Genomic DNA, 13,189 nt, shown 5'->3' with positions numbered 1-13,189 from the left:
ATTAATGGAGAATATTGATAAGTCTGGTAAAATTTTGGGTATCGAGTTTTCGGAAGTCCAGTAGACATTTTTAATTCTTTCGCCACTGTGGAAGTTGGAGTTGGATTAAAAGTTTCTGAGTGAGTTTACTTTTGTGGTAGAGGATTGGGCTGGTCATTATGGAGGATAGGTCTGAGAATATCCTGAAGAGCTGGTTTGGTTATGGCAAATTTCTTCAATATGTGAATGTCATTAAAGTATTTAATTCATCCATCATAAATGAAACTCAGTTTAGCTGGATACAGGACCCGGGTTTGAAAGTTATTTTGCTTTAGGAGATTAAAAGTCAATGACCACCCCCTTCTGGCATGAAAAGTTTCAGCAGAGAGATCTACAGTCATTGTAATATTCTTCCCTTTGTATGTAATGGATTTCTTACATCTGGCTGCTTTCAGAATTTTCTCTCTCATATTAACTTTAGTGAAGTTAATTATGATACACCTAGGGGATGTCTTATTCAGATTGAGTCATGCTGGGGTTCTGAAAGTGTCTGCTATCTGAATTTCAGAATCTCTTGGCATGTCTGGAAAATTCTCTTTCATAATTTCATGGAAAAGGGCCTCTGTGCCTTGCGAGGCATCTTCATCACTTTCAGGGATTCCAGTGAGGTGGATATTAGCCTTCTTTGAATTATCCCTGAGCTCTCTGAGAGAATGATCCATTTTTGCTCTCCATTTCTCTTCCTCTTTGAGAGTTTGAGAGCGTTCAAAAGGATTTCAATGTCAGAAATCCTTTCTCTGCTTGCTCCACTCTGTCGCTAAGGTTTTCTACTGTATTTTTCAGATCTTTGAGGGCTGCAAATTCTTGCTTCAGTGCATCAAAATCTTTGGTGGTTTTGTCTTTAAATTCATTAAATTCTTGAGGCAACTTTTGAATTTCTTATTGAATTTCTAATTCTGATTTTTGAATTGCTCCTCGGATTTCTAATTCCAAATTTTCCTCCATTCTATTAATCTTGTTTGCAATCCAAATTCTGATTCAATTTCTGAAATCTTGGCTAGCTGTTTATGAATTTGATCTTTAGTTACATCTGCCATATTTTTCCTTGGGGGGGGGGTTGATCTATTCTGGTTATTCCTGTTACCAGAGTTTTTCCACTGATACTGCCCCATGATTATTTTACACCATTGACATTTCCCCTGGAGCTTTGTCGAGGACCCGTACAATGCTACGGCCTGAGAAATTGGGGACCTGTTTGGTGTGGTGGGCCTAAGTGGTTCTGTCTTGTTTTCAGCTGGTTTCTGTTCAACCCTAGTGAAACAGTTATTCTGGGTTGAAGTCTAAGCTGTGGAGAAATACCAGCAATTAAGTCACCCTGTCCCCTACAGGCTACAATTGGAAAAGGAAAATCAAACCTTCCTACAACCACACGTCCAGGGCACCACTTGAATAGTCCTCTGGCGATTGGCTCAGTTCTAAAAGGTCCAAATCAATTGTCTCAGTCCGCACGTGTCTCAGGTGGGAGAGTTTAAAAGATCTCTGGCAACTGGATCGCAGGGGTCTAGCAACAACTCAAATATGACTTGCTCCAGTGTTCTGTGAAGTCAGTAGGACCCACCTAGCAAAAGATTAGTCTAGGAAGATTGGTGCCTCCTTTCCCACCTTGCACCTCTGTCACACCCAGTCACTGATAGCCCCACAGGGCTGTGACCCAGTTGCCTCTAGTGAGCAGATACTCCAGGTCTTTGCACCTGCCTGAATCACAAGGAAATCTATATCTGCTCAGCAGGTTGCTGCTCTTTGCCTCTATCCAACAGGGGAAGGTGAGGCCTGACAACCTCGGGCGCTTGATGGAGGCTGGGGGTTGTTCACTTAGTTCCAGCCCCACCCCTGATTGATGTTACTGACTAGAACAGAACAACTTTGTGGGAATTTGTTTGTGTCCCTGCAAAATTCCTCTGCAGAAGAGAAGCTGTTTTGAGTTCCCAGAACCTGCGCCTCAGGCCCTGTCTTTGCTCATGAAAGTTTGTATTCACAGCATGGTTAGGTGTCAGTTCTAGCCTCCTGCCTTTCTTTGTCTATAGGCTGATGATCCCCTGAAGGCTGGGCGCGTCTTAGGCTCAGTAAAGCAGTCCTCTGGGTCAGCCCCGCCCTGGGAATTTCCCGGCTCTGTGCATGCATTTTCTAGTCCCCGGGCTCCACCCAGGCCCGTACCACTTCAGGCAACCTCTTTACTCCCGGGGCCTGTGTTTCAGTCGCAGATTTGTGCTGCGGTGGTTGCCACCTGAGAAGATGCCTGGCCTCCTCTGGTTGCCCAGGGAGACAGGGGGTGTGGCTTTGGAATATGGGGGCGGGGGGGGTGAACCCTATTGTTGCCAAAAATAGCTGCTGCTCTGTACCTCAGGGCACCGCCGCTCTGGTGTGGTTCCCTTTCAGTCAACCATCCTCTCCTCACTCCCGTGCTGCAGAATCAGCACTGACCAGCTGCAGTCTAGGCCCTGTCCACACCCCTTGAGAAATCACCCAAGGATCTGGACTCCTGGGGGACAGGCCTCCAGACCTCAGAGTGACAGTGGAGTGGAGTGCTGGGAGTTCAGAATTGCAGGTAGAGAATATATACAGTTTTAAACAGTTTTATGCCTAGCAGGAGAACGCCGTGGCACCCGAGTAGGGGAGGTAGGTCCAGTTTTTGAACTCTGCTTGTTTGTTTGTGGGGCACTCCGAGCTGTTCTTATGGGGGAGGGAACTCCTGTCCACATGGTGATGGATTTTTTACCTTTTGTTTGTATCCTTGGGGTCACAGCTTGCCTCAGCGGGGTTGATGTGTGTTCTTCAACCTTCTCTCTTGGTGCAGGTCTAATCCACCAGGTTACTTGCTAAATTTCTGTCTTTTAACTCTCCTTTTGGACAGGAGCCTCTGTGGAAAGCTGGCTTCAGTCATCCATCTTGTCTCCGCCTAGTTTTGAGTTTTGAGAGTTATTGATACATTCTTTTTAAAAGGTATTTATCAGAGATAAGACATGCAAATATTTTCCCCCAGCCTCCAGCTTACTGCTTCATTTTCCTAATAGTGGACAGATATACTTGAACTCCAGTTCATTTCTGGTGAGAATGTAAAATTAAATTGTATTGCTCACTTTATCATGTCCCATATGTCACATAGGCTTTATTACTTTTTATTTCAAAAGACCTGTTTGTTTTTTTTGTTGTTGTTGTTGTTTTCACCATACACTGGTTTTATAGACCATTTGACAAATTTTCATCACACTGGTTAACATAGCCTTCCTGGCATTTTCTTAGTTATTGTGTTAAGACATTTTTATTCTACATTAAGTAAGTTGCACATGTACCCTTGTAAGATGCACCATAGGTGTGGTCCCACCAATTACCCTCCTTTCACCCATCCTCCCCTCTCCCCTCCCTTTCCCCTTTCCCCATAATCTTAGGTTATAATTGGGTTATAGCTTTCATATGAAAGCTATAAATTCGTTTCATGGTAGGGCTGAGTACATTGGATACTTTTTCTTCCATTCTTGAGATACTTTACTAAGCAGAATATGTTCCAGCTCCATCCATGTAAACATGAAAGAGGTAAAGTCTCCATCTTTCTTTAAGGCTGCATAATATTCCATGGTGTACATATACCACAATTTATTAATCCATTTGTGGATCAGTGGACACTTGGGCTTTTTCCATGACGTAGCAATTATGAATTGGGCTGCAATAAACATTCTGGTACAAATATATTTTTTACAAGGTGATTTGGTCTTCTGGGTATATCCCTAGTAGAGGAACTATAGGATTGAATGGCAGATCTACTTTTAGATCTCTAAGTGTTATTTTCAATAACTTTCAAAACACTTAAATAAAATTATTAAAATTAGGTTGATACTTTCTAAAATACTTTTTTTTTGTAGTTTTTTTTTTTTTTTTTTTTTAAGCCGGGGCTGGGTTTGAACCCGCCACCTTCAGTTTATGGGGCCGGTGCCCTACTCCTTTGAGCCACAGGCGCCACCCTAAAATACTTTTTATGTATCTCTTTCTTCTTAAAATGTGTACTCTGTGTGTACTTTAATCTTCCATGGTGATGAGAGACTCTGATGCTCATTTTAACAAACCTCAGTTATTGTATCCCACAGCCATGGTTTTGGGCCATTATTCACTTCTATGCAGTGTGGCCCATGTTGCCGCACTGTTTGAGATGGGCTTACAACTGGTGGTGTTTCTGCCTTTACTTCTAGTCTGGCGGCTTGTACCTGCTGATGAGTGCTTAGCTGATTCAGACAACCCCCATCCTTCTTTATAATTTGTTACCTGCAAGAAGTTCAGGGTTAGAGAACCAGAAGACAAAGATTTTTAGAATTGCATTTAAAGTAAAATTTGAGGAAGGTGATTTTTATCTCATGGAACAGTGCATGCAACGATGAAATTCACAGTGTCTGGAGTGGTTGTTGGTAGGGCTGGGACTACTATGGCACTGAAGAGTTTCTGTGATATATAGAAAACACATCACACTGTCTCTGAAATTTCTTATTTAACATATGGGATCACATCTTTTAAAGGATTATTACTCTTGAAGGAAAGGGACGTGTAATTTATTACAATAAGCCTATGGGAGAGAGCCAACTACACTTAATAAACTGGAATACTTGCTGTCTCTACTGAATCCTCCCAGCTGAATCTCAGGTTAGTTCCATAGTGGGTCAGATGAAAATAATGGCCCTTTATAGATAATGTTTACTGTGTTGTTTTAGTGTCTCTCATCTAGAAAATACTCATGTTAACTATTTGGTTTCAGTTTGGATTATTGACCTGCTGGTATGTAGTTGTTATTAATTCTGGAAGAGACAAAAGAAGTTCATTTTCATTTTAAAGCTATTCCTTAGCTGTTGGAGGCAGGGAAGGGCACACAATCCCTGAAAGCTGGCAGGTATGAGTGTCTCCCAAGAGTTTCCCAAATTCACCTCCTCTCCTAGTAATAGTATATTTAACTATGGAGTAGAAAGCATTAGAGAAAGAAGCCCCAGACGGGGTTATTTTTGGATCAAACACATTAATTTTTCTTTCTCACATAGTGATAATACAAACAAAGTCTCCTGCCAGAAGCACTCCTATGGCCGTCTGCTGATTGGGTTCTTCAACAACAAATAACGCGACTCTCTCTCAATGTGACGGCAGATTTCAGACCCCAGTGAGAAGCAGAGCAGTAGGGAATGCCTTGCACAATTCCCACTTTTAAATGAAAGAGAAAATAACTAATGGCTCCTACCCACATCTTCTGCCTGTGCCTTGTAGGAACACTGGTAGATATCGGTTTGCTTTGCCTGTGCCCAGCAGATGGAATTTCATCAAAAATCCTAATACAGGATTCTTGAATTCTTGGACATTTTCCTCTATTGTTTCCTTCTTTTTAATCATTTGCCTTAATTTATTAATAGATTCACCTTATTGTCAGACGAATTTGGAGAGCAGATTTTTTTCCTTATATTGAAATCTATGAATGATTTAAAAAAGAAAAGATTAACTTTCATTTATAATTCATTTGTAATAAAGGAAGATTAAAATAAGTAGTGGGGTCTGTCTCGGGTTAACTATTAATTACTATGAATGATATTGCAATACAGTTGCTGAGGCTTCAGCCTGCATCTCCACCGTATAGAGAGCACATTTCCTTCAATATCTTATTTTGGTCTTGCTTTGCCCTCTCTTAAGTCATTTTGCTTTTTGGAGGGTGGTGCCTGTGGCTCAGGCAGTAGGGCACCAGTCCCATATACCAAGGGTGGCAGGTTCGAACCCACCCCTGGCCAAAACTGCAACATTTTGCTTTTTGGATTTTTTTTTTTTTTGTCAAATTCTATCTTTGGGTAACTGTAACATAAAGCTGTCTTACGTGTTTTAACCAGTCCTACTTACAGACACCTAACAGACTGTAAGGGAGCAAGGGAAGTTTAGTGGATGCCAGAACACTTTCATTCTTTATAGGCTCAGGGAACGCAAGCTGGAGGTAGGTATAGGGTGATGAAGTTATCAGTTGACCGATATCTCTGCCAGGGAAATGTTTGACCATAGAGCAAATCCGGTACCTTAAAAAAAAATTAATTGCTCAGACATTTACTAATAAGGCAGGTCATACACTTTTTCCATTTAATTAAAGAGCAGAATTTTACCATAACTAAAAATATACCGTAGATGAATGTTATGATGAATGTGTGATGTTTTATGTTCCATGACTTTCCTTTCCCGTAGGAGGAGAGGGCTCGGATATTGTCCCCATTTCAAGGATGAAAAAAAGAAGGGCTCAACAAAATTAAGCAAATCTCCATAGAAGTAGCAGAACCAAGGCCCACATGCTGGCCTCCAGGTTCATACTCAGCAATCTTTCTACCAATCCAGGTGGCCTGTGTAATATCTAAATGCTAAGTCTTTGGAGGAAAATTGCTGTAGTTATTTAACTGCCTTTACCCTTAGAGACAAGTAATATAAAGTTCAACTACCTCTTTTACAAAGCATAATACTTACATTGGTACTTAATTCCATTCTGTCATCATCTCAAAGCCATCAGGAGCACCCAGTTTCTTAGCTTTGGGGCCAGATATCAAAGACATGGCCAAATGGATAACAACATAGACGTTGCAGACTATTAGAAGCAGCCCCAAGGTCCAGTCTCAGCTTCTACTGTTTAACATTTTGCACATCCTGGTTAGTCACGTGCACACACACACACATACACGCAGAATAAATGCTCAATAAATGTCAACTGTTACTATCAGCAAAGAGTTAGCTAAGGCTGGTAAAAAGAGGGCAGTCCGGAGTAGAAAAGGTAGCTGAAATACTAAATAAGAAAAATATATCAATGTCATCGAGAACCTTGATAGGTCTAGAATGTATGCTTTTTTTTTTTTTCCTTTGCAGGGAGGAGCCTCTTTCTTACGTATGGTTCAGTTTGAATAATTTTCCAACAAGTTTGGGGGGAGTTTCAAACCAGAATTAATTTTATTTTTAAAAAATACAATGTGTTTTATACCCAAACATGTTTAATACTATTATACTTGCAGTAAGAGTCTTTGTCGAGAATCAAAGGGCTTGTAATTTGCATATAGTGAAAGACACATTTTTACAGCATGCATTTCTGTGAGTTTTGATGTATATATAGATATCTAGATACAGTTTATCCACCGCAACTAACATAGAACTTTAGCTCCCCTAATTCTTTCATGCCCCTTGTAGCCACCCCCTTCCCCTACCTCACCCTCTAAAGCTACTTAGCTGGTTTCTGTCCCTACAGTTTTTCCAGAATGCTGTATAAATTAAATTAATCACTGAGTCGCCTTTTGAAATATGACCCTTTTGCTTAACTTAAAATTCATCCATACTGTTGTATGTTTGGGTGTTGCTGTGAGATGTACCCCTGGTTGTTGTCCATTTGTCAGTTGATGGGCATTAGGTTTTCTCCACTTTGGGGCTATTGTGAACAACACGGCCGTGAACGTCTTCATACGAGTCTTTGTGTATTTTTTCATGATACATGCTTGCATATCTTGGGAGCAGGATTGCTAGGATGTCATACATGGGTGTATTTTAAGCAATGTGGTAACATGGGTAGACTGCATTTCAGAAACATCCTCAAAATGATGTAGAACATGGGAACAAGATTGGAGGCAAAGAGACTGGTTAGGAAAGTGGTGCTTTGCAGTCTACCTGTGGCAGAAATTGCTGTTTTCTTCACTCTTCAGTGGCATAGGTATAGGGCATAGTGTAGTATGAAGATTCTGTGACTGTTTTTCTTAATTCTCCCATGTACCATAGTATGAAAACTTCTTCGTCCATAAAGTAAGTGAACATGAAGTCAACAGTAACTTTTTATACAATCTGCATACGCATCATTAGAGCTTTTCTCTTGCCTTCTTTTATCTTCCTTTTTGGTTTTATTTGCTCTTAATATTACAACCGTGGCAATGCAGGGGAAGTAAAGCCTCGAAAAACAACTGGTCCCTTTTCTTTCCTTCTTAGTGCTTTGGAAAAGGGTAAATTGAAATGGCAGTCATTTAAAAAAAAAAATGTATGGAATAGTTTCCTCCTAAACCATTTTGAAAAATTCAGTTGCAGAAAAATTAATAATCCTTTCCAGGACCTTATAGGTCTTCTTTGCAACATCATTAACATGATTTAAATCAACTGAAAATTAGGATTTTTGAGTTCAAAGAGACCTTAAGAGGACCAGCCTGAGTCAGTCATTTTTAGATGAGAAAACTGAGGCCCAGAGAGCTCGTGAGAGTTCACCAGGATTCCATCACTAGCCCGAAGGCACACTCATCACTTCTTCAGCTAGACCAGAACAAGAGGGAAGAGATATGTCTGTATGTTTTCTTTTTTCTTTAGAATTGGGAAAATTGCCTTAGGCTTTTTATACTTTTAAACATAAGAAGAGTCATGAAAAAATAAGATTTGAATTTTAAAGAGAAGAACAATTTAGAAACTATTAAATATGAAGATATGTGAAAAGATGGGATAGAATAATTTCTTGGTAACAGGTGCTAGGAAATTTTTAATATTTTTTCTATTTTTGTGCTATTAAAATATTAGGACACTGAGGTATTTACAGTGCTGCTCATTTAGCAAGCATATTATTTTACTATGAACTACTTTGGATGTCCAAAACTGCCATTTTTTTTTTATAAATAAATCTCATATTAACTTGAGTTTTATATCACAGGAGACACACTGAGGGAGCCGGCAATGCCCACGATGAAGCCCAGCAGCTCGCCTGGCTTGCCTGGAGGTCCCTGTGTCATTTTGTTGATAGGCATTTCCAGAAAAGTAAAATGAGCAACTGGGAGACATAAGTCTGTGCTGAGATGACAAGACACAAACTCCCACCACCGTAAATCCATGTCTCAGTCCAGTGCCAGGGGATTTTCCACATCACTATATATGGTGACATGTGACATACACTTGGAAAAGCCCTTTGTTCCCTGTTTCCTGTCTCTGCTTCAGACATTTATAGTTTCCGACAAGAGAGGTGCTGGAAGTCCAGTTAGAAGAGGAGAGTGGGATAAACAATACAGAAGATCACAGCTGATTTTTAAGGCCTAAGTAGTGAAATAAAAGGTGATGGTCTTCGGAGTGTCAGCTTTATTGCTGATGAGATCTAAACCGAGGGACAGAGTGTAGAGAATCAGGAATAACAGATTTCTTCATACTGAACCGCAGATTGGATGTACCCGCCCACTCCTGGTGGCACAGGACAGCCCTAGCTGCTCCATGCACATGCCTCTCCCTGAGGGTTTGATCAATTTAGCTCATTACACGTGCTTGTGGGAGGCGGCGAAGAAGTGAGACCCACTACAGAAGCATGTTTCTTCTTCTACTCAGCAGATCAATAAGTCACGTGGCCTGCCCTGTCAGGAGAGGCAGGAGAGTAAAGGTTTTTAGGGAAAAAAAGTTTTCCCTCTACTTGGAAACTGAGAAGTGTTTCCTTCCTCCCATGTGGGGAACGGAGGGGGATGTCAGCGGTCTTATCTGTGAAGTTAAATTCCCCGTGTTCAGGAGGTGGAGAGAATAAAAGGTAAGGTACATACAGGGCCAGGTATGAGGACTGGAGCAGCTGAGTGCTGAATGGACGTAGTGATTCTCCCCAAGAGTCCACATTTCCCTTCTTTGCCCTTATTTTAATTTCATTCCCTAACCTGGTTTCTGGTTTGAACAACTGGGTGCCTAGGGCACCATTCCCTGAAATAGGGTAAATACAAGAAAGAATAGATGTATGTGGAATAGCAAATTCTATTTCTATCTACCAAGTTTGAGGTACCTGTGTCAATAAGCACTTGGATTGATGATTTTTATAATGCAAGAGAAAATTAACTAGTTAATGTGTCCCGTGTGTGTGGCGGGGGTGGATTATGTGCGATTCTGAAGATGTAAAGTCCAGGAATTGGCAGAGAGAAGACACCATGGAGGAGGTGAAGAGAAAGTGAACAGAGGAGGGAACTTCGTGGACATATTCAAAGACTATGTCAAATAATCTCTTGGACTTTTAGTTGACTGTGATAGCTTAGAAATCAGCTGTCATTTTCATTCCAGAAACTCAATTAATGTCCCTGAGAGTTTCAGGATAGTGGTGCCCACTCACCTAGTCTTGCAGGGAGACCTTTGAGCTTCACTGTCATCTGTGGAAGTTCCTGACTTTGTCTGTCTTGGGGAGAAGGAAAGGGAGCCTGCAGGGTGGTTCTCCCGTGGTTTTCTGTTGCAGACCAACACTAAGTTTCTCTCTACTTGTAAATCACTATTCTTTTTTCTTTCTTTCTTTCTTTCTTTCTTTTTAGGACACATTAAAATTTGCTTTAATACTTCTTTGGGGGAAAAAATATCACACTTTTAGTGAATGAATAAGAAACATTTTTACGCTATTATTTTCATCTACCATGCCATGAATTCATAGGGAAGAGGTTCCAGTAGCTCAGGGAGGCACCTTGCCATTGAATGTGACAAAGCGTTGACTTGACTTTTGAATTCATGGGAAATAGGTTCCAGCACCTTGTATCACTGTTACATGGGGGACTATTGGTTATCCTGTGTGCTATGCTGTACACCTATTATGCCATGAGCTCATGGGGAATAAACAGGTTCTTGCACCTAAAAGCATGAGTCACTGGTACTCCTGTGTGCTATGTAATATGCTTATTATGCCGTGAATTCAAAGGGAATGGGTTCCAGGAGCTCAGGCTCCTTTCCGTTAGTTCTCACAAAGTGGGCTTCTCTGGGTGGCGCAGGCTGGCGCTTCAGTTGAACCCAGGTCCATTTCTCTTTGGCTTCCTTCTTTTTCTGATCATTTTCCTTCACACATTTCAGGAAGCTATCTCGGCTCTTAGAGTGCTTAATATGCTCAATACGAACATTAATCCTCTTGGCAAGGATCTTGGCCTTGTTTGTTTACAACAATGCCAACAGCATGCTGGGTGACATTGTAAACTCTTTCAGTTTTGCCCTTGTAACATTTGTGTGGCATGCCTTTTTGAACAGTACCCATTCCCTTGATGTCTACAATATCACCTTTCTTGTAGATTCGCATATATGTCATATAGGTGGCCAAAAGAACAACTCCATGTTTTCTAAAAGGCCTAGAGAACATGTATCGGGCACCTCTCCTCTTTCCCTTTGTGTTTGTCATTTTGGTGAATTACTGAAAGATGGCATCTCCTGTAAATCACTATTCTTATAAGTATTTCTAGGCAAGAAAAATTAAAAACCAAAAATCTCTTTTTTTCTTTCAGTTAAGAAAAAGAAGCCTAAACTTTTAAATAAATTTGATAAGACAATTAAAGCTGAACTTGATGCTGCAGAAAAACTCCGTAAAAGGGTAGGTGGTTATTTTTGTTGCGCATAAAAATGTCCAATGGTTTTGTTGGTACGTAAACTCAGACATTGCTCTTGGTTTGTTAAAAAGTAAAAATGTACAAGAAATGACCTTTGAATGGAGTGGGTTTTCCCCAGGCTCATCAGCATTCTATGTGAAATGAATCCAAGGGAGAAAATTGCAGCCGCAAGGCCAACGAGGAATAGAACTTTCCTCTGGAGGCAGGTGATGGGGGTGGCAGCACCTCCATCGTAGTCTCTGGGCAAATCACTAGTCTAATGATAGTGTCTTTGGGCAAATCACTTGGCCATTCTGAGCCTCAGTTTTCTTATTTAAAAATTTGAGGATGATAAATAGTCTTTCCACCTCCTACCTGGTTTTAATAAAGATCAAATGAGATGTTTTAAAAAATGAACACTGTCAAGTACCATACAAACAGAAGTTTTGAATTTTATAGCATTTTGATGCAAAGAGAAAAACCAAGACCACACTAATACTCTTAACATGGTGATTGGCAGATGAAATGACATTCTTCTTACTTAGGGTTAACCTCATATACCTTCAGTTTTCAGGGTGATTGATTGTATTTTGCTTCATCTGTTAATTTAAAATACTATTTACATTTCTTTCTGGCTATTATAGTTTTTGGTTTTGTTTTTTTGAGACAGAGTCTCATTCTGTCCCCCTGGGAGTCATGACAGCAACCTCAAACTCTTGGGCTCAAGCAAGCTTCTTGCCTCAGCCTACAGGTGCCCACCACAATGTCCAGCTAGTTTTTCTACTTTTAGTAGAGACAGGGTCTCACTCTTGCTCAGGCTGGTCTCAAACTCATGAGCTCCAGCAATTCACCTGCCTCGGCCACCCAGAGTGCTAAGATTATAGACGTGAGCCACCGCACCCAGCCCAGATAGTACAGTTTTTTAAAACAATGACTTGAACCTAGATTGAAATTATCTGCTCCTGACTTTGGTCATTTTCCTAGAATTTACAGTCTCCAAAATATTTATTATAAGGTATTTAATCACACCTTCCATAAATCATCTACTTGTTTTTGGTGAAATTTCTCATTTTCTCCTCTGTACACAAATGGACACTCTGTGTAATACTCATTAGTTTTCCTAAAACATGCTTTTTCTTTTTTGTCACTAGGCATTAGCTACAAAAAAGGGGACAAGGGAACAATAAGTAAATAAAACAATAATGAAAGTGCTCAAGTTGGGGACTGAAGTGGGGCAAGAATACACTTCCCACGTGTTTATTGGAAATGTACCGAGAAGAATAAAGGCTTCTCTTAAAGCAGCGCATTACCGAGGCTCCAAAGCGAGGTTTGACTTACCCTGTTCACCAGCTAATTGAAAACCAAGTAACTCTGAAGAATACTGTGGCGAAGTCATTGTTCATTGCCCCTAAATTTAACCATATGGAATGACTTCTTAGTCTATCTTGTTACCTTTATGAAGTGAAGCCACCTAGTATTTGCCGTCAATGTCTATTTGTTAATGGAAATGAAGTAAGAATCTTCTTTTTCTCTCACCTCCCTTGGTAACCTCTTCTTTCTCTGTGCTACATGCCAGATGTAAAAACATAGATTCTATTGCCCAGGTGCCTTTTGGGATAATGAAATGAACAGCTTTAAGGAAGGATCTTTATGGGATTGAAATCAATAGCAAAAAAGGGCTCAGTTCTCCGGGGGTAAATAAGTGAGTGGGACATGAAAGTGCTGGAGGAGTCCCTGGGGTCCTCTCCAGTCTTGTCTCTTTGGAGAAATTAGGATGATTTCCTCAAAGAGCACCTTGAATCTGTAACGGAGCAAATGAAAGGGGCAGAAGTGGCCACATACACATTTCTTGCTTCTGA

At 40.6% G+C, this 13,189-nt stretch overlaps 1 protein-coding gene across 5 annotated transcripts in view; it reads left to right on the top strand.

The window, feature by feature from the left end:
- Positions 1-13,189, top strand: part of ASPH (aspartate beta-hydroxylase) — a 230,019-nt gene that overhangs the window by 137,409 nt on the left and 79,421 nt on the right. For all 5 annotated transcript variants that reach the window (XM_053558393.1, XM_053558390.1, XM_053558394.1 and 2 more), the window contains one exon: positions 11,250-11,335. In XM_053558393.1, the coding sequence (XP_053414368.1) occupies positions 11,250-11,335 (86 nt within the window). The remainder of the gene's footprint in view (positions 1-11,249; positions 11,336-13,189) is intronic.

This window comes from Nycticebus coucang, chromosome 13, assembly GCF_027406575.1.
Source record: "Nycticebus coucang isolate mNycCou1 chromosome 13, mNycCou1.pri, whole genome shotgun sequence".
Taxonomy (NCBI): Eukaryota; Metazoa; Chordata; class Mammalia; order Primates; family Lorisidae; genus Nycticebus; species Nycticebus coucang.
Note: the sequence above shows the minus strand (reverse complement) of the source record. Positions and strands in the feature narration are given on the sequence as shown.